Below are 22,706 nucleotides of genomic sequence, written 5' to 3' on the forward strand. Positions count from 1 at the left end.
CTCCCTCGAAAGATGGAAAGGATATATATATATAGGATCTGGTTGCATCAAATAGATTATTTCCCTGAACTCAAAATCTTCAGATTTTAAACATTTGATAAGAGGTGATTCAGGCCCAGCGAACCTCAGTTTATAGGACGTAGAATGTATTTTACCGAGGTCTCTGTGAATGAGTTTTATATACCATGAAACATGGTGCTTTATTACCGTAACTTCTTATTCCATTACCTTCAAAATCTTGGGTCGACCTATACACGAAGCATATCATAGATTAATGACTTCTTGGCCAAAAATCAAGGGTCGACCTATACACGAGGTAGAGTTATAGACGAGTAAGTACGGTATATTTTTTATTCATAGCTGGTTGGACACAAATGCTAGCTGGTGTTGCCATATTTCTGGAAAATAAAAAGCAAAACAATAAGAGTATAAACACAATTTTAACGTACGGTAATAGTAAAGGCTGCTCAGGAAGGGCCGATGCAAAGGCAAAGCCCATACGACCAGGGCGCTGCCGTATCAGCCAGACGGTGCGTGTTTTTCGAATCGTTTTCAGTCATGTGTTGACAGTGCATATATTCAGCATGATGTTCACGAATATACTTATTACAGGGAGGACTGTGTAGGGAAAAGAGTCAATAAGAAAAGTAGGTTAAGCTAACTGTCATAGTCACATGATGGTGTTTATGTGGATCATACGAACAATTCCGACGGTGTCGGACAGTACGAAGAAAAAGAGAATTTGAGAAAGGACGAACTGAAGTGTTACGCTGAATTTATTAATAGAAATGTTTAATGAGGTACGTGTATATCGATGAAGCTGATTGTGTATGTTATTATATTTAATTGCTACTGAATATTGAGTGGTCATTACGCCTGGTACCGTAAAAGTTAAAACATGAATTGTTGCAAAAACATGAACTGATTTTTTCTTGCACGACTGGGTGGTTTTGTTATTAGTCATGTCACTAACTGGCTTGGGAATTCGGTTTTTCTGTCGGTCGGTTGTAAAGGTGATGCTTGATGGCACATAGTGGACACAAGTTGCTAGATTTATTAGCTATCATGCGTTGGATAGCCATTAAACCAGAAGTAGTCGTACCGAAAATTACAAATTCTATATTGAAGTACTTGATATCTACGTCGGTTGTTTGGTTTAGGCTTTAGTTCTATCGTCTACGAGGCTCATCAAGGCTGTCAACACTTGAGTTACAATGATCGACCGAGAAAAATCATGACATTCTCACCTACTGTATGTCCGACCCATGTTATTTGATTGGTCGATTGGACAATAGGCCCATAAACAGGTAGGATCACTAATGCCATCAAAGTGAAGATGTATCCACCACCCGAGAAATCATGTATGCACTAAGGTATCAATTATTAAGATTACAGAAATGATATGATAACTTACGCTTCAAGCGAGGTTATCTAGAGGAGAGAAATTAAGGAAAATACAAGAAAATTTAAGATTAAAAGAAAGAGGAATTTAGGGTAAAACAACTTTGGTGTTATGATGAAATAACATGGTGTTTTGAAACGAGCTTAAGTCGGTCAAGGGAGGTAATACCCTTCAGGGGGAGACTAGTATAAAAGATTGACATAGCTTGCAAATGAGGATCATGTTTGTAACAGGTGCTGATAAGACCTCAAAGAACTGACTAAGATAATTATGTTAGACTTATATGTTAGGTAAAGGCTGGAAGACTGCAGGATAGTTGAGGGCAATATATATATATATATATATATATATATATATATATATATATATATATATATATATATATATATATATATATATATTATCCCTGGGGATAGGGGAGAAAGAATACTTCCCACGTATTCCCTGCGTGTCGTAGAAGGCGACTAAAAGGGGAGGGAGCGGGGGGCTGGAAATCCTCCCCTCTAACTTTTTTTTTAATTTTCCAAAAGAGGGAACAGAGAAGGGGCCCAGGTGAGGATATTCCCTCAAGGGCCCAGTCCTGTGTTCTCAACGCTACCTCGCTAATGCGGGAAATGGCGAATAGTATGAAAGAAAGAATATATATATATATATATATATATATATATATATATATATATATATATATATATATATATATATATATATATATTACCAGGAACCTTTTTATGAGATTCTAATAGCTTTTAAGGCTGCGTTACACTACGTAGCAGGGAAATGATGGACTCCTCTGGAGTGGTGAGAAATTCCTCGGCGAGATTGTACTGCTTTTCGTTGCCCGACGTGGCTACAACTTTGCCGAAAGTGACACTGTTCGTCTGAGGTGTGAGTAAATGCAGTTAACGCCACGTATTCGTTTATCAATAAATATCGAAAGAGAAACTAAACAATTGGTTTGGAATTTACAAGCCGGATCCCTTTGATTTCAAGGTCCGTGAAACGATTCTGAGTCAATGAAAACATGCAGCTTAATTCTTTTGTTTTAAAAACGGTTCAGCAGAATCAGATCGAGCAAAGTAAGAAAGGTTTTCGAAGCTCTGGATTGGGCTGTGCTTTCTGAAGTCACGTATATTATAATAGTCCCCCCCGAAAAAATGAAATATTTTATTGAAAAAAGAATATATATACGTAGAAAAATAAGATACGTGAAACAGACTGGAAATCAGAAATATTTGTTCCAGCGCTCCATAACCGGCTAAAAATTGTACCAAAGAAAGAACTTATTTTCCGCAGTGATGAATTCGGAGAAGAGATTAAAAAGAACACAGGGATACTTTCTTTACATGGTATGGCAAGAGATCTTGGTCTCAATGTGAAGACGTATAGATAGATCTGTGTTAACAATAGACCCGGGAGTCAATACGTGGTCTAATATCAGAGAAGAAAGGCACAAGACAACAAAAGGAAACCCGAGGCGTAAAGATTGCCGAACCAATTAGCCGTGGTAACCAAAGCTAAAAAGTGTTATCCTCTTGAGAGAGAGAGAGAGAGAGAGTGTGTGTGTGTGTGTGTGTGTGTGTGTACTGTACTTACTAAAACTTTTGGCGCGATTCAGGTAAGGCTAACGTGTAGCGGTCACCACACACACACACACACACACACACACACACACACGCATATATATATATATATATATATATATATATATATATATATATATATATATATATATATATATATATATATATATATATATATATCTTCCTTAACCACAGGGAAATGAAACACTATAAGTTCCCAAGTGCACTTTCGTGTAATGATCACATCATCAGGAGAGATACAAGAAAGAAATGTAACTTACAAATGACAAGTTAATAAATGATGTGGTGTTATGTATTATGTGCAAGTTGAAGAGATCCCAAAGGAGTGAAAGTTGACAGCCACTGAAATTCTGGGTCACTGCGCAGCCATGACTAAGAGAGAGAGAGAGAGAGAGAGAGAGAGAGAGAGAGAGAGAGAGAGAGAGAGAGAGAGAGAGAGAGAGAGAGACTCCCCCATGTAAAATACAAAAAATAGATTTGTTCCCCCATCATCCCCCCCTCCAATCCCCCATGTAAAGATTTGTCTACCAAAGTTCAGAAAATTGGCCGTCATATTTCCACCCGGGAATGGCAGATGAGCGTCGGGTTGTGTCGGTGCGTCGCGTTGGCCATGTTGGATTCCACTCCTCCAGCCATGTTGGATTCCACTCCACCAGCCATACTGGAAGCTACCTCCCCTCCCCCACTGCCCTGTATATATTATTTTCCCTAGCGGTGTGAATTTCCAGTGTCTGGTTAATTCGTGATCGTGGTCAATTATGGAGGAGGTAGGTAGGCGTGCTCTGGTGGTAAGGGCTAAATTACTTGACCGGGAGCGTGAGAAAGGTCAGGTTGGGTTGACCTATGACCTTTAAAGATCCCCCCTTTTTTTTATTGTCTCTTTGACAGCTGTGTATATATATGCTCTGACGTCACGCTTGTTACGTAATAGGAGCCCTACGTAACAAGTGAAGTATTGCAGTCAGTCTAGCGAAATACTGTTTTTCGTATTGTTTTATAAATGATTTTAGTTATGTTGCTTGAGCTGTTTGTAGCAGATATTGTCAGTGATTCTAACGTATAGTTTTCGCTATATGTGTGTGTGTGTGTGTGTGTGTGTGTGTGTGTGTGTGTGTGTATATATATATATATATATATATATATATATATATATATATATATATATATATATATATTAGATGTGTGTGTGTGTGTGTGTGTGTGTGTGTGTGTGTGTGTGTGTGTGTGTGAAGTAACGGGAGCTACTTACGAAAACACTACGACACAGGAAACACGTACATCAACCCACATTAGCGACTGGCAGTGTCGCAGTGAGCCGCTTGGTCCTGTCATCCGACATGCAACGCACCGTTAAAGTCCGCAGCAACTTTTGTTATTCTTCAGCGCTCGCTCTCTGTCCCTCTCTCCCTCCCTCCCTCCTCCACTTAGCTTTATGAAAGTGTCTGTAAGCAAATGTACTGCGGCAAGAACACTAGAGGTGGGGAACGACACGGTTGAAAACACTCTTTCTATTCGCTCCAGCTCGTCCACTTGTTATATGTCACGTATGTTTTGTAACTGAGACAATAAGGATTGAAAACTATGTAGGTAATTTGATTTTTTTTGGTATACTTGCCTCGCGCCACTTCAGCTGTAAGTTCATCGAATCTCGATAGAGGAATAATTACTGCAATCACTTATGTATATATATATATATATATATATATATATATATATATATATATATATATATATATATATATATATATATATTTATATATATATATATATATATATATATATATATATATATATATATATATATATATATATATATATATATATATATCAGTACCCTAACCTTGTCCTTTGACTTTCCCGTAGGGGTCAGGTTAAAGGCCAGTCATGTCGAGGGTGTAGAGGAAGATACGTGTGTCAAGGGTGAAATGATGCGCTGGTTGGAGAGACGTTACTGCATTCCCTCGTGGATGGTGTCGTTTCTACACAATGAATACAAACACAAAGGAAGGAATTCAAACAGCAATAGACCACTGGGTCCTTTTTAAGGTCCTTTGTTTTTAGCATATGTTTTTCCATATTCCTACGTATGTCTTCTCAGTGAATTCGGACCATTATGTGTTTCTAGATCGTATGTTTTTTAAACGATTCTAATGCGTAAATGCAGTTGCGCATAGATTCATGTTGTATGAAACAATTGACTTTTGACGCGTGCGTGGCCTGAAGCGACGCATGCGCACTTCCAGATATTTGAATGATATAACTAACGGGTGATTGGCCCAGGCAGCGTCTACTCCGCTACCTCAACATTTTCTATTTACCGATTATCACCGGAGATCGTGATCGGGGTTGCCAATTTCCCCTCAGCGCATGATAATAGTGAAGCAAGGTCAAGCATCATTTGCGTCCGTGTGTGTTGAACGCTGATGCGAAATAGAGACACAGACTTTATTATGATAGATGCGCAGTCGTGGGGAATGGTGGGTTTTTTTTTGGACATGAGTAAATGACATGTTTATGACCATTTTTTTTCTCTCGTGGGATGACCCGGTAGGGGAGGGAGCGTCCCCCGTTGGTTGTTGGTTATGATAAAGTGTTGGGTTTGGTTTCCCCCGAATTCTAAAGTCCTCCCTAATTTTCACACTTTTTTTTTTTTCTTCTTTTCATTATACATCCGGATCAATCAAATCGCCTAAGAGAATCGGCGAGATTCCTACATTTCTTTGGGGAAAAGGATATATATATATATATATATATATATATATATATATATATATATATATATATATTGGAAAGGATCACAATTTTGCGCGTGATCAAGATATTCCTATGAGTCCACGTCCTAGCTTCATCTCTTCGATGTATATCAACTGACTTTTATATTTCTCTCTTGTGTCTCCCCTGATGATGTGATTATATATATATATATATATATATATATATATATATATATATATATATATATATATATATATATATATATATATATATATACCTCAGAGATATAACAACTCATGCTGGACTTCATCAAAATTTTAATTAAGAATGAAAAAATTATCTTTTCTCATATTAAACTGATATTTGAAGGCATGTCGATAATTGCAACAACTTTTTGCTTCTTTACGGCGAGTCGATTAAATTAAAGTGGCGTAAGGAAAGTAGAAAGTTACCATATGCTCGAAATACCACAAGTTGTGGACTTATACAGTATGAGTCGGGTGTTTAAAGTTGATTTTAAGACCACGTTACTCTCTCCAACTGTGCAAGTGCCTTCAACCACATCGTTAAAATGTATGTTAAGGCTTAGGCAATGGTATCGGCTCTGGTCAACGACAATCGGTTCTCGCGTGTGCCATTACTGGCACACGCCGGCCCGTGTGAGACTGGTGTATGTGTCGTGCGAAATATGATCAATTTATCCATTTCGCACATAATGCAAGTGATCAATTCGGAGCGGCATCGTTAAAACCTTTTGCGTCCCAGAGTAATATATATATAAAAAAAGTAGGAGGCTTAACTTCGCTAAATAATCAAACAATATCCGTCAAATATTTCTTTTTTTTATTTCTTTTTTTTCCGCCCTCAGACGAAATTATAGGGAAGTCGGGATGACATCCCCCAGCCAGACGAATTGATGACAACTCCATTAAAATGACCGTGGGAGGAGGAGCTCTTGGCTCGCTTCTGGCGGGACGAGGCCAGGATCGAGGACGACCTGGGGGGGGGGGGGGGGGGGGGGGGTTGGAGATTCCCTGCCTCATGGGAAATACCAGATCCTGGGGAGAAGATCCTGGCTCACTGGTTTGCCTTCTTCTTCTTCTTCTTCTTCTTCTTCTTCTTCTTCTTCTGGTTTTCTTCCTCTTCTTCTTCTTCTTTTTCTTCTTCCTCTTGTTCTTTTTCTTCTTCCTCTTCTTCTTCTTCTTCTTCTTCTTCTTCTTCTTCTTCTTCTTCTTCTTCTTCTTCTTCTTCTTCTTTTCGGTTTTCTTGTTTTTTCTTTTTTCTCGTTTTTTCTTGTTTCTTGTTTTTACTGTTTTGTTATTGCTGTTGTTGTTGTTGTTGTTGTTGTTGTTGTTGTTTGTCATCATCATCATCATCATCTTTTTCGTAGTCTTCTGTTTTCCTTTTGTTTCTTACATTTATCTTTATCTTTCCTCTTTCGCATTTTTAAGTTCTTTTCCTTATTTAGTTTTCAGCTTTCGTTTCATTCTCGTACCTTATCTTCCCCTGCTCCTTTCTTATCTTCTGTATCTGTTCCTTCCTCTTATCTACACTTAGTCTTATTCCTTTTTATTTCTTGTATTTCTCTCTTTATCTTCATGTTGTTTTTCCTCTTCCTCTATTGTACCTATTTCTCCTCCTTTTCATGCGTGTGTGTGTGTGTGTGTGTGTGTGTGTGTGTGTGTGTGTGTGTGTGTGTATGTGTGTGTGTGTGTAGTTATTCATTGATTCTGGGAGAGAGTTCTTCACTTTTGGGTCCCCAACCCTTAATATCTTTCCTCTATCAGTCTTCACAAATCTTTAGTGCTTTCTGGGTTCACTTTCTCCTATTAGGTTATTCCAGTTATCCATCACAGTACTAATTTCAAAAATTTTCCTTCAAATCTCTTTTGATTCGTTTCTTATTGTGTTTCCTGACTTCATTTCAAAAAGAGCACAAGTCTCGACAATGTCAAAAGGGATTTAGAAATTTGAGGGTTTGAGCCATGTTCTCCATTTTTCATTTCTCTACCCAGGTGGGCAAGTCTGTATGGCTTCTGACCTATGCCCATGGCTGAGGCATTCTGCTCCGTTAACTGACGTATAGATATGTCCAAAAGGTGGACAGCAACACTTTTGCACTTTCTCTAGTTGATCTATAGATTTGCGTACATGGAGTGACCATAATTGTGATACAAAGCACAGTTTAGATGTGTAATAGTGTGTTACTATTTTAGATGAATTTTGAGTGAACCATTTTACGATTTTGTAAAATTTTGCTATATATTCTCTGTTTCAGAATGAATATCTAGTAAAATTTCACTGTATAAACTCCAATTATATATATATATATATATATATATATATATATATATATATATATATATATATATATATATATATATATATATATATTCGTTCATACACTTTACTGTTCACTCCACCTTTGTGATAGACTGGGTACTATGTCAACCCTTCAAGTATGTATGTATGTGTGTTTGTGTGTGTGTGTGTGTGTGTTGTTGTTGTTGTTGTTGTTGTTGTTGAAAGACTACAGAGGTAGCCTAAAGGGGTTTGCCCAGCTCCATCCTTTTGTAGGGGAAACAAATTTGGATTTTCTGAACCAAAGCCCATTTTTGCTGCTATGAATGTTGCCAAGGAAATATTGAAGGGACCGGGTTTGACGTGGCTCTGGGAGAGAGAGAGGAGGAGGAGGAGGAAGGACGGTTAAGGGTATGAGGTCAGGAGAGAGAGAGAGAGAGAGAGAGAGAGAGAGAGAGAGAGAGAGAGAGAGAGAGAGAGAGAGAGAGAGAGAGAGAGAGAGAGGCGACTTGGGGCCGTAGGGGACTGTGGATAAACAATGGAGGGGTTTGGGGCGCACGAAGAATAGGGGGGAGAAGGGGGGGGGGTTGTACTACTGGAAATAGCTGAAGAGGGTGTTGTGTGGGAGGAGAGTTTGGAGGCGTTGTGGAGGTGGAGTGGAACACGATGGACACAAGGTAGGGGCGTCGGGGGGGTGAGAAGGTAATCGTTACATTCAGCTCTTTTATATATATATATATATATATATATATATATATATATATATATATATATATATATATATATATATATACGTGACCTCAGAGCGCCTTCTTGACTCCAACCTCCCGTCTAGTTAAAATGCCATCCGTGGTCGACCCAGGTGAGGTTGGCGCCGCTGAATAGGGTCATCTTCCATTATGACCTCTCGTGCATGTCACAAGAAGGCCGTTCTTCGAGGTCTCTCCAGCAGTTATGGTCAAGGGAGAACAATGATCAGGGTTGTTAGAGAAGTTCTTCTGGTGGCTGAGTCCATGGGAGAAGAGTAGGGGCAGGTTGTATACAGGTCAGTATTAATTCCACGTTGCGTCATCAAGAAAAAAAAATTACTTTTTCGGAAACGCGATGTAAAATGAATATTGTTTCTTTAACAGACGTTCTAGTGAAAAAAGTTTATAAATTCCAAATTGATATTAAGGTCAAATCTTCAGGAAGCTTTATTCTATTTACATTAAAAAATATGCTAATGAATATGTAATTCCCATGTAATTTATATTATATAAATGTTATCTCTAAGACTAGTTACCAGAAATCGTATGGTAAATGATTTTTATCTTTATCATTATGTGATGACAGTGTTGTTTAGTTTGTAGAGAAGTTGAAGGATTCAAATGCAGAAGGGGAAAAAATATTCAGCCATAAACTCCAAGGTTTTGAAATAACTATGGCGTTTATAGCGACGCGCTACGGCCGCTGTTTAGGCCTCAACTCCACAGAAAACGTGGTTTAAAGACGACAAAGGAACTGGGAGGTGGATCTCATCCCTCATGGGTACAAGTGCACCTCACCAGAGACTCCACAGACCAGACCAGACTCTCGGCGATAGTCAATCATAAAGATGGCATCCTTTCTTTATATATATATATATATATATATATATATATATATATATATATATATATATATATATATATATATATATATATATATATATAATTTTTTTTCTTATACTTTGGCGCTGTCTGCCGCGTTAGCGAGGTAGCGCAAGGAAGCAGATGGAAGAATGGCCCAACCCACCCCACATACACATGTATATACATCCACGCGCCCATATACATACCTATACATTTCAACGTATACATACATATACATACCAAGACATATACATATATACACATGTACATGTTCATACTTACTGCCTTCATCCATTCTCGTCGTCACCCCGCCACACATGAAATTTCATGCCATATATATATATATATATATATATATATATATATATATATATATATATATATATATATATATATATATATACTTTACTACATCACTTTATGAGGATGGTAAGGGCTAGGTTACGTGAGTCTCCCATCCCACCTGTCCATCTAACTTTCTGCCTCTCATGGGGCGAGGGTGTGGAGGAGGTAGTGGCGGGGGGAGATGGGGTTCAGAGAGAGAGAGAGTTGCCTACGGCGAAATTCAGCTAAAAGGCAGGGTTTAGCGCGTAGCGCTCACCGTAGGAAAATGTAGAGTAGCGAAGGAGTTCTGTGAGTTATAAGAACGTCAGGTGCTGCGTGTAAGATGGAGAGATTTTGTATTTGTGGGTTGTGAGAGCTAGCCGCTCACACGTACGAGTGAGGCAGAAAGAAAGAGAGTTCGCTTTGGCCAAAGGAGTGAGACTTGACAGCCACGGGAGCGCTGGTTCTCTACGCAGCCATGTCATTAACCCTCCAGAGAGATAACTGCGCGAGTATTGTAACTCCCTGGTCGATAGCTGTCTTCCTCCTACCACCAAAGTAATTTCTCTTTTTCTCACAAGACGGAACCAGTAAAGCGAAACTCGTTTGAATCTGGGATTTTGAGATAGAGAGAGAGAGAGAGAGAGAGAGAGAGAGAGAGAGAGAGAGAGAGAGAGAGAGAGAGAGAGAGAGACTTAGTCAGTATACACTCCAAACCAGAGTCCCAGATAGACCCCCAGTACTTAAGAACCAACACACACACACACACACACACACACACACACACACACACACACACACACACACACTTGACCCCCTAGTTCATCTGTAATATCATACTTTCAATGCACCTTCATGTTTTTTGTGTTTTTTTCTCATTTGAATAAATCTTTTATAAAGACCTTTTGTTGGGTGACTTATATTAGTAATTTATTCATTCAGTATATAAGGAAAATTTCATTTGATTTTAATCGTTAATTCTGAGAGCTCTATCAAAGAGAATTTGCGTTTGATAAGTAATTTTAGTAATTATTTAGAATATTTAAGCGCGCCCTTAATTTGCATGTATATTAACATTTCATATTCTTGAACATACAGAGCAATCTCTGATCCAGATGGAATTATCTAAAACAAAGATATCTTTTTGCTGGCTATAATTATGCCAAATAATGAGCTGGAATGACTTTGGGATGAAGTCATTCCCTCTGCTCCGCTCACAATTGGTCTCCCAAAATGTGTGTTATATACGCACAATGTGTGTCTCGTTCCACGTTGCGTCCACAGTGTGTCCAATATTCCCAGGGTGTGTCAAGTATTCTCACAGAGTGTCCAATCTTCCCAGGGTGTGTCCAATATTCCCAGGGTGTGTCAAGTATTCTCACAGTGTGTCCAATATTCCCAGGGTGTGTCAAGTATTCCCACAGTGTGTCCAATATTCCCAGGGTGTGTCAAACATTCCCAGGGTGTGTCCAATATTCCCAGGGTGTGTCAAACATTCCCAGGGTGTGTCCAATATTCCCAGGGTGTCAAACATTCCCAGGGTGTGTCCAATATTCCCAGGGTGTGTCAAGTATTCTCACAGTGTGTCCAATATTCCCAGGGTGTGTCAAGTATTCCCACAGTGTGTCCAATATTCCCAGGGTGTGTCAAACATTCCCAGGGTGTGTCCAATATTCCCAGGGTGTGTCAGACATTCCCAGGGTGTGTCCAATATTCCCAGGGTGTGTCCAATATTCCCAGGGTGTGTCCAATATTCCCAAAGTGTGTCCAATATACACATAGTGTGTCTAATATTCCCATTGAGTGTCTTTATCTATATAGACTTGATATCCGCTCGGAATCTCATTTTCTAATGGTCGTTTTGACTGCCACACACACACACACAGACACACACACACTATATGTCACATTGCTCCCACATACATTATCTTTTGTTATGGTTCGTCCTTTTTTTTTCTATTATGGTGTGCTATTTCTTCCCACGGCGTGTCACATATCCCCAGGACATTTCCAACAGTTATATTATATTCATCTGTATCACAAGCTTATCACTATTATCACTATCACAGATAGCCGCAGAAGAGCGCTGTTTATCTATACTTCCTGTTCGGAGATTCTAAGAAGTTCTTAAGGTCTTTTGGTTATCTTAGATACGTTTTATTATTACGAAATTTCATTATCGTTATTATTATTATATTCATTTTGATATCAGCTGACGTGGCGCAGGCAAGCGAACGCTCTAATCAAGGCTGTCTCGTTAACGCTATTTATGTATACACCCAGCCTGAGCCAGGTAGCCAATTTATGGACCAACCCCAATGGGTGATGAACAGCTGGATGAACTGTGGATCGACTTCGACCTCCTTGAGGATTCGAACCCGAGCGAGCCTTCTGCTTGCAGTTATGGGTCGGTAAAGCTAACCACTACACCACCGTGACCCATACATCAATTTAAAGGTTTACGTGTTTGTTATGGGAAAGCCGCTATCACGTGATGTCACGTAAAATTGCGTATACGATATTGCACGTAATCTCATGACATGCAATGTGATTTGCGATCAGTTTTTGCGATATTCCACGTCGTCGCTGTACTCAGAACACGGCAGCCAAGATCCCGTTTCGTCTACCCGCCGCTGGCACAACATTCTTTACTATAACCCACTCTCCGCTGTGATGTCAAGGCGTCTTAATATGAATCACTCCCGCGAGCGCCCCCCTCTCTCTCTCAGTATGGTGTCTGTTCACCCGATGTCGTCCCCTCCCTCCCTCCCCCCCTCTCCCCCCATGGGATGAGGTGCAGACATCATCCGTTGTTTGATTCAGCTTGAATTACTCTCGTTGTAGAACGAAGTCTCGGCGACTGATGTCACACCAGTCGGATAGTATGGCTTGGATAGATGGCGTACAGACGTCCTCAGAACCTTCCCTCTTTTTGCATGGAGAGAGAGAGAGAGAGAGAGAGAGAGAGAGAGAGAGAGAGAGAGAGAGAGAGAGAGAGAGAGAGAGAGGTAGGAATCATGGAAGTTGAAATTCAATAACAGAAGCTTAGCGGAGACTGACTCTCCCCCCCCGGTCAGGCCAGTTAGAGACTGTTGAGCGACTCTTTAGGGTTTATTTTATGGTGTACTTGCCGTAGAAACGAGGCCTTGAGGACGTAGTCACGGAGGAGCCATAAAGAGAGAGAGAGAGAGAGAGAGAGAGAGAGAGAGAGAGAGAGAGAGAGAGAGAGAGAGAGAGAGAGAGAGAGCCCTCGTAGGACGCGATGGGAAAAGACCTCATTCTCTACGCTTTAAGTCCTTGATAACGTCCAGTCTGTTACCCGCCGATTCTGGAGTCATTTAGCTGGCACCACTGTATAACCGAGGTGTTCAGGAGGGACTTAAGTGTTCAGCGAGAGGGTTCGACTCTTGGGCAGAGGGCGGTGGACTTACAGCCACCCCGGGCGTTCATCTTCCCTTGGCAGGATGGTCAGGTAAATGGGTAGATTACCAGATATATACAGGTAGAGAAACAAGTCCTGATTCTCGTCTGTTATTTGTGTAGCAAATGATATTCATTAGAATTGAACGTGAGAGATTATGTATTTTTTCGATTTTGGTAAAATGGTAAGTAAAAGTTTTTTCATTGGGCTGCTGCAGCGCTTAGAAAGTCAGGTACATACTCCGACGGAAACAACAGATCAAGAAGTGTGTTAGTAATTTTTTGTGTTTTATATATATATATATATATATATATATATATATATATATATATATATATATATATATATATATAGGAAACGATCACAATTGAGTACGTGCTCAAGTAAATTCCTTCTAATCCACATGTTTCATTTCCCGTAAATTAGAAGGAATATATATATATATATATATATATATATATATATATATATATATATATATATATATATATATATATATATATATGGTATAGTATCAAGCCGATTAATGAAAATATCTGTTCCCTAGAGATACAGACCGAATACATAGCACAATGGTAGATCCCCCTCAGGACAGCTCATAACTTAAATAATCCCAGGCTGGGATATTCTGCGATATGTTGCCGTGAGTTGTATATCCCTCGGTGTAGAATAATACGCGAGAGGTGCGAAATTTTGATAGGGAAATTCTATCTTCTGGACCTCTTATGTGGAGTCGAATTTTAATTAGAACAGTTTTTCTTCTTGAGCAACGAACGATAACACTTCTGAAGCCACGGAACATGTTGCTTCTGAAACAACGAAGCATATTAACTCTCGAGACGGTGAAGGCTATCCCTTCTGAAACACCGAAGATTATTGCTTCTGAAACAGCGAAGCATATTATCTCTTGAGACGGTGAAGGCTGTCCTTTCTGAAACACCGAAGATTATTGCTTCTGAAACAACGAAGCATATTATATGTGAAGCAAGGAAAGATATCACCTCTTATGCAGTAAATCATAGGACTTCTGAAGCAACTAGACATACAGCTTCTGAAACAATGAAAGATATAACTTTCGAAGCAATTTTCGAAATACCTCCAATGACTGTGTAAAAAAAAAAAAAAACAGTCAAGAAAGAAATATAAACACAAATTATTTTCATACGCTGCTCATCAACCGGGTAAAATGTACACGTCGCAAATAAGTAAAAAGAGCACGGCTGGTCTGTTGCACATAGTGGACAACTAATTTATTTTGTAAACAGAGAGAGAGAGAGAGAGAGAGAGAGAGAGAGAGAGAGAGAGAGAGAGAGAGAGAGAGAGAGAGAGAGAGACTTACTTTAAGCAGTAAATGTGTTATCTTTTGTAAATAGAGAACAGGTGGTCATTTATCGGGATAGAACGTTGATCTTCGTAAACAGGTAACTCCTAATCATCCTTTATTTTAAGGACATCAAAACGTGTTGTAAAGAGAAGAAAATCTATTATATTTTTTTATGATTATAAACTTAACTTCTGCAAATATAAAAAAAAAAATCTAGACTGTATAATCAAAGACCACCTGATCATTTATATATATATATAAAGAACAGTTGAACTGATCTTTGATAATACGATACTTATTTTGCGTCATTAAAGGTAAGTTTCTGAGTGGCTTAGTTACCCGCCACCAGTAATTGACTGAGTCAATTTCCATTACGCCTGCCGGTGCATCTCCGGGCAGTTGAGTGCCAGCCATCCTGCCTGCTCCCTAGCGGGAGGAGTCATTAGGAAGATGAATGAAGACATATTAGGGAACGTTCAAAATGTCTGATTATAAGGCCCACTGATGGAAGCCTCTCCACTTTCTGTCGAGAATCACTCTTACCATATGTCACATATTCTCTCTCTCTCTCTCTCTCTCTCTCTCTCTCTCTCTCTCTCTCTCTCTCTCTCTCTCTCTCTCACGAGACTCAGCCAAGGTTTCGGTGCAGAATAAGGCCTTCAAAAATGCCAAGGTTTCGGTGCAGAATAAGGCCTTCAAAAATGTTAGACTTATTCGCGAAGAAACTAAGGATTAATTTTTTTTTCCATTTAACATGTTATGGTTGATTTGGTAGAATATCAAAACAACCAATAATTTATTTAGAGAGTAGCTTTGTTATAAGTGAGTTGGTGTGCTTTACCATCTTTCTCTTTTTCTTACCAAAGGGTCGTATTTATTTATATCTGGGAAACCTGACTTAATATTTTCTTATTATATTTTTCAAGGCAACCCGAATAAATAACATCTTTCACTTTTATTTTTATTCTATTGTAAGGTATTAGATCAGGGACAAAAGTCCCGAAACACATTTGTAGTCTCGAAGTCTCGTTACTCGCCGGACGAAGTAATACCGAACCCTTTCTCTCTACTTCTCGAGACATGGTTCGGTAAAGCTTCGCTCAGGCGTAAACCAGTGCTCTTGTTTACGTCTGTTCATGCATGAATATCGACTTGAGTACATTAATTTCGCCCCTTTTCTCAAAGATGTTTTTGAAATATGTCTTTCTAGAATTATGAAATATATTTCTGATTTAGAATATGATATAGGAAATACCCTAAGTTAATGCACGAAAATATGAAAATATAACTTTCTGTGGAAGTATGTGGAACCCGAGCTATGGTGACGTCTTTACATTAACTTTCTTTAAAGGAATTAATCGACTGTGCCATTAAGGGAAGACTTGTCTTCCTTAGCCGTCTTCTTCATCGCCCTAATGGAGGGTTAGGAGGACCAGCTCTGGGATGAGAATCTTATAATGAAATTATATCATAGAGCTGATAAATGTGGCAGTCTCTCTCTCTCTCTCTCTCTCTCTCTCTCTCTCTCTCTCTCTCTCTCTCTCTCTCTCTCTCTCGGACATTCTCCACTATCAGACAACATTTTAACCTTTTTTTTTTTGTATGCTGTCCGCAAAAGCCATGTCCTCAGTCATTTTATTCCATTCCCCAACCACGCCTATACCATAAAAGTCGTTTTTCACATTTTCTTTTAAGAAGATTCTTGCTTAATTTCATGTTATGTCCTCTGGTAGTTTAACCCTTGCATTTTTCGAAGAACTTTTTAGTCTGCGTCATGAAACCTGTTTAAAAGCATAAACGTTGTGATTTGGTTACCCTTTACTTTCCTCTCTTCCATGATGAACAGCTTTTAGGTTTGGAACCTTTCCCTGTAACTCAACTCTTTAATTCGGGGACCATCTCTTTGCACCTAAAGGTTCAGACTTCTTTAGTCGGTCGGTTCATAAGGCGAGGTGACCCCCATTTGAGAACCATCTGCCAGTGTTGGCTTAATGTAGGATGTGAAGAAGTTGCGAGATATTTTCTTTTCCATGTGTTTGAATGCAGTGCTAATACATAAAAAAGTAGGCCGTTGTGGTCTTAATTAAGACGAGTTTCTGGCGATAGGTTAGGAATGAGGTCGACTACCAAGTGCCTCTCACATCCCTGACGCTTTTTTCCTTCTAGATTATATTCATGTCGAAACCTTCTTTCGCTGTGTCACATCTTCACTACTTTACATTTACTCGGGGTTTGAATTTCGTCAGCCATGTTTCAGACAAACTTTTTTGAGTGTAGCTCTTTGTAAGTTGATGTAATTATATACACGTACACGGTTAAGAGACGGGCAACACCGAGTGTAAAACTTTCTCCCCATAATACACACACACACACACACACACACACACACACACACGTCACAATCTGCAGGGGAAGCACGGAGTTTAGGCTCGTATTCTTTACGAGTTTTTCGAGGCTTTGCTGTCTCCCCTGAAAACCATTAATTCCAAGTTCGTCTTTCAATTTTTTTATCTCATTTTTTTTTTTCTTTTGTATGGTTGTTCAGCGATGTTTCCTTCGTCCCTTTCTAAGTAAAAGTTTTCTTATAACCCTGTTTAGTATGGCCGACATGGTTGGATATGTATATAGTGAGAGGTTAATTTTGTGATTTCAGGAAATGCTTTTCTTTTGCTAATTGTCCAATGGAAGGAGAACGACGAACCACCCCCGCCCCCCCTAAACTCCTCAGGCCTGATGAAAGTGGCAATCATCCTTACGGTGTAACGTCACACTCCCGGAAGAGAGGCAGCTAGCTGGCGAGGGAGTACAGATGTACCTCCACCATGGTTGAGGGAAGAACCGAAGTGGTGTTGCAGATTTCAGGGAGCAAGCAGCTAAGGAGTGCAAATTATGAAGCTCTAGAACTACTCATTTTTTTCTTATTATTATTCAGTTCGGAGATGCTAGACATTAGGATAAGAATTACACTTCAGATTTTCCATGATGCTGACTCTCGACCCAACGAAACACTCAAGGAAGAGAGAGAACAGCCCACTTTCTATTTCAGAGCCACAGCATAGCTCTCCAGACAGAAAATGCAGGTTTTATCCCCGGCTCACGTTCTCTCTTCGATGAATAAGAACTTAATATCATAAAGTTCCAATCCATTATTTTTTTCCCCCCCATTTTTTTTCCCCCAAAGACGTTTTGATAGTCTGTATTCTTCCAGGATAATACTGAATATAACTTGAAGGGGTAGGAGGTTAAGGGAGGATACATTTCAAACAAAAACTCGTCGTATAAGAACTTTTCACGAGTTATTTTGATCGTCTTGTCTCAGTCTGTGGCTCCCCAATAAGTAACCCAGAAAAGGGACTCCCTTCCCTCCTCTCTCTCGAGACGGTATTAGAATTTGATTATTTATTATTGGCAATTTTTACAGCAAATTCTTCAGTGTACTTATCCGAAATGTAATTAAAGCTGTGAATTTGTATATTAATTATTTTGGTGACGATTATGAAATAACTTGTAACTTTTTGTTTATATAACTTTGTTTTAGATTTTGCTTTAGTATGATAATAATAATAGTAATAATAATAATAATATTACTAATAATAATGATAATAATGATAATAGTAATAATAATAATGATGATAATAATGATAATAATAATGATAATGATGATGATGATGATAATGATAATAATAATGATAATGATGATAATAATTCCTATGTATTGCTAATGTTGTTTCACATTTCCTCTTTCTGCAGGTCACACAAGCGAGGCTGCAGAGGACCCCGACATTCGTAAGTCAAATGAGTTCCTTTGTTTGTAGTTACTCCTCCACCTCCCCCAGTCTCTCCTTAAGATAGATAGATGACTTAGTTTCCATAGCATGTTAGTTTCCACTGTCTTAGCTGAGTTACTGAGTTTCCTCAGCCGTTGTAACTCCCCGTCTTCTGGGTCTCAGTTAAGTCATTTGCCGAGTTCCTTTATTTCCCTTGCTGAACCATCACCCATTTTTAGGCTATACAGAGTTCCTTGAAACTGTAGTTTCTCAGGTGTCTTGGCTGAGTTACTGGTTTCCTTAAACTTTGGAAATTGAACTTCCCGAGTCTCAGCTAAATCAAGTGACTGAGTGGAAATTGAACTTCCCGAGTCTCAGCTAAATCAAGTGACTGAGTGGAAATTGAACTTCCCGAGTCTCAGCTAAATCAAGTGACTGAGTTCCTTTAGCTGATTTTGCCCAGCTAGATGGCATCTTCAGGGGGGGTCCTGGTAAATCCGTTAGATATTTTAGCTTCAAACTTATTCGTTATTTTGAAGATTTATTATGGAAGACTTTCATCACTTATCATTATCATTCAAATGGCATTTAGATAATTCATATCTATATAATGATTATTATGGAAGATTTTCATAACTGTTATCATTATCATCCAAATGACATTTAGATAATTTATATCTATATAATGATTATTATGGAAGATTTTCATAACTTATCATTACCATTCAAATGACATTGAGATAATTCATATCTATTATATAATGATTATATCATGACCTCATCCACTGTTGCGTTGACGAATCGTAGTGTGACTGACGTCTTGAGCAAGGCATTAATACATGACGGTATTAGTGGGTTGTAATCATTCACCGCTGGTGATTGATTTCAGCTTCAGGTGTTCAGTAGAGACCGTGAGAGCAGGTTTCAGAAATCTTAGTCGTAGGCATGGGCGACATGCATAGTGTGAGAGGGTGTATGTAGTCTTAGAATTGATCATCTCTAACATCCGAAAGGAGATTTTAAAAGTGTTCGGTTGGTAGATGTAACTTTACGTTGACGACCTTACTGACCCTGGCAGTTGATAGGCCTCTTTAAAGGCCAAAGAACCAACCAAACAACCTACTCATTTGGAAGGGGGTCATTAGAAACCCTAGTCTTAGTGGTTATTTAGCAACTCCCAGTTTCAGGTGGCTGGCTTGAAGCTGCTCACGACCAAGATTCGTCAACAACCATGATGAATATTCAATGAACAACATTTTCATAGAATGTCGAAAAATCAGAGACATTCACGCCGAATCACCGCATGAATGTAATTTTGTTTGTTTGTTTGTTTACGCTACCGAAAGGAAAATAAACGAATGACCACAAGTCATCACACCACTAAGGGGTAACTATAAAAGAATCCCGCCACCAGAAGCGGCGCCCGACAACCGTTTTCCCCCCCATCATAATAATGGCGTCTGCGTCCCGCTGCGCCACAATACCGAGCCAATTGGATAACGAGAACTGGTAATTAGTAAACCCAGTTAGCGGGAGAGGTCACCCCGTGGGTCAACCAAGCCACCCTCCCCGGCCCACCGCTCTGGTGGTGCAGGAGCTGATGGACGTATCTGTAGGATTGATGCAAGTTGTATCGCCCGGGAAAAACATTGCCGTAAACCATTTTCTATTTTTTTCTTGCTCAAGGGTTGTGCCATCGTGTTCAAGGGTTGTACCATCGTGCTCAAGGGTTGTACATCGTGCTCAAGGGTTGTACATCGTGCTCAAGGGTTGTTACCGTCGTGCTCAAGGGTTGTACGTCGTGCTCAAGGGTTGTACCATCGTGCTCAAGGGTTGTACATCGTGCTCAAGGGTTGTGCCATCGTGTTCAAGGGTTGTACCATCGTGCTCAAGGGTTGTACCATCGTGCTCAAGGGTTGTACCGTCGTGCTCAAGGGTTGTACATCGTGCTCAAGGGTTGTACCATCGTGCTCAAGGGTTGTACCATCGTGCTCAAGGGTTGTACCATCGTGCTCAAGGGTTGTACCATCGTGCTCAAGGGTTGTGCCGTCGTGCTCAAGGGTTGTACCATCGTGCTCAAGGGTTGTACCATCGTGCTCAAGGGTTGTGCCATCGTGTTCAAGGGTTGTACCATCGTGCTCAAGGGTTGTACCATCGTGCTCAAGGGTTGTACCATCGTGCTCAAGGGTTGTTACCGTCGTGCTCAAGGGTTGTACCATCGTGCTCAAGGGTTGTGCCGTCGTGCTCAAGGGTTGTACCATCGTGCTCAAGGGTTGTACCGTCGTGCTCAAGGTTGTGCCGTCGTGCTCAAGGGTTGTACCATCGTGCTCAAGGGTTGTACCATCGTGCTCAAGGGTTGTACCGTCGTGCTCAAGGGTTGTACATCGTGCTCAAGGGTTGTACCGTCGTGCTCAAGGGTTGTTACCGTCGTGCTCAAGGGTTGTACCATCGTGCTCAAGCTCTGTGCCGTCGCGCTCAAGGTTGTGCCGTCGTGCTCAAGGGTTGTTACCGTCGTGCTCAAGGGTTGTACCGTCGTGCTCAAGGGTTGTACCATCGTGCTCAAGCTCTGTGCCGTCGCGCTCAAGGGTTGTGCCATCGCGCTCAAGGGTTGTGCCGTCGTGCTCAAGGGTTGTGCCGTCGTGCTCAAGGGTTGTACCATCGTGCTCAAGGGTTGTTACCGTCGTGCTCAAGGGTTGTACCATCGTGCTCAAGGGTTGTTACCGTCGTGCTCAAGGGTTGTGCCATCGTGTTCAAGGGTTGTACCATCGTGCTCAAGGGTTGTACCATCGTGCTCAAGGGTTGTTACCGTCGTGCTCAAGGGTTGTACATCGTGCTCAAGGGTTGTACGTCGTGCTCAAGGGTTGTACATCGTGCTCAAGGGTTGTTACCGTCGTGCTCAAGGGTTGTACGTCGTGCTCAAGGGTTGTACATCGTGCTCAAGGGTTGTACCATCGTGCTCAAGGGTTGTGCCATCGCGCTCAAGGGTTGTGCCATCGCGCTCAAGGGTTGTGCCGTCGTGCTCAAGGGTTGTACATCGTGCTCAAGGGTTGTACCATCGTGCTCAAGGGTTGTGCCGTCGCGCTCAAGGGTTGTGCCGTCGCGCTCAAGGGTTGTGCCGTCGTGCTCAAGGGTTGTACCATCGTGCTCAAGGGTTGTACCGTCGTGCTCAAGGGTTGTACCATCGTGCTCAAGGGTTGTGCCATCGTGTTCAAGGGTTGTACCATCGTGCTCAAGGGTTGTACATCGTGCTCAAGGGTTGTACATCGTGCTCAAGGGTTGTACGTCGTGCTCAAGGGTTGTACCATCGTGCTCAAGGGTTGTACCATCGTGCTCAAGGGTTGTACCATCGTGCTCAAGGGTTGTACCATCGTGCTCAAGGGTTGTACGTCGTGCTCAAGGGTTGTACATCGTGCTCAAGGGTTGTACCATCGTGCTCAAGGGTTGTTACCGTCGTGCTCAAGGGTTGTACGTCGTGCTCAAGGGTTGTACGTCGTGCTCAAGGGTTGTACATCGTGCTCAAGGGTTGTACCATCGTGCTCAAGGGTTGTACCATCGTGCTCAAGGGTTGTGCCATCGTGTTCAAGGGTTGTACCATCGTGCTCAAGGGTTGTGCCGTCGCGCTCAAGGTTGTGCCGTCGTGCTCAAGGGTTGTTACCGTCGTGCTCAAGGGTTGTGCCGTCGTGCTCAAGGGTTGTGCCGTCGTGCTCAAGGGTTGTACGTCGTGCTCAAGGGTTGTACATCGTGCTCAAGGGTTGTACCATCGTGCTCAAGGGTTGTACCATCGTGCTCAAGGGTTGTACATCGTGCTCAAGGGTTGTACGTCGTGCTCAAGGGTTGTACCGTCGTGCTCAAGGGTTGTACCATCGTGCTCAAGGGTTGTACCATCGTGCTCAAGGGTTGTACCATCGTGCTCAAGGGTTGTACCATCGTGCTCAAAGGTTGTGCCGTCGTGCTCAAGGGTTGTAACCATCGTGCTCAAGGGTTGTGCCATCGCGCTCAAGGGTTGTGCCGTCGTGCTCAAGGGTTGTGCCGTCGTGCTCAAGGGTTGTACCATCGTGCTCAAGGGTTGTACCATCGTGCTCAAGGGTTGTACCATCGTGCTCAAGGGTTGTACGTCGTGCTCAAGGGTTGTAACCATCGTGCTCAAGGGTTGTACATCGTGCTCAAGGGTTGTACCGTCGTGCTCAAGGGTTGTACCATCGTGCTCAAGGGTTGTGCCATCGTGTTCAAGGGTTGTA

At 40.9% G+C, this 22,706-nt stretch overlaps 1 protein-coding gene across 3 annotated transcripts in view; it reads left to right on the forward strand.

The window, feature by feature from the left end:
- LOC139766367 (uncharacterized) overlaps positions 1-22,706 on the forward strand; it is a 184,472-nt gene that overhangs the window by 8,590 nt on the left and 153,176 nt on the right. For all 3 annotated transcript variants that reach the window (XM_071694902.1, XM_071694901.1, XM_071694903.1), the window contains exon 2: positions 18,452-18,487. In XM_071694902.1, coding sequence (XP_071551003.1) covers positions 18,452-18,487 — 36 coding nt within the window. The remainder of the gene's footprint in view (positions 1-18,451; positions 18,488-22,706) is intronic.

The sequence above is a fragment of the Panulirus ornatus genome, chromosome 57 (genome assembly GCF_036320965.1).
Source record: "Panulirus ornatus isolate Po-2019 chromosome 57, ASM3632096v1, whole genome shotgun sequence".
NCBI lineage: Eukaryota > Metazoa > Arthropoda > Malacostraca > Decapoda > Palinuridae > Panulirus > Panulirus ornatus.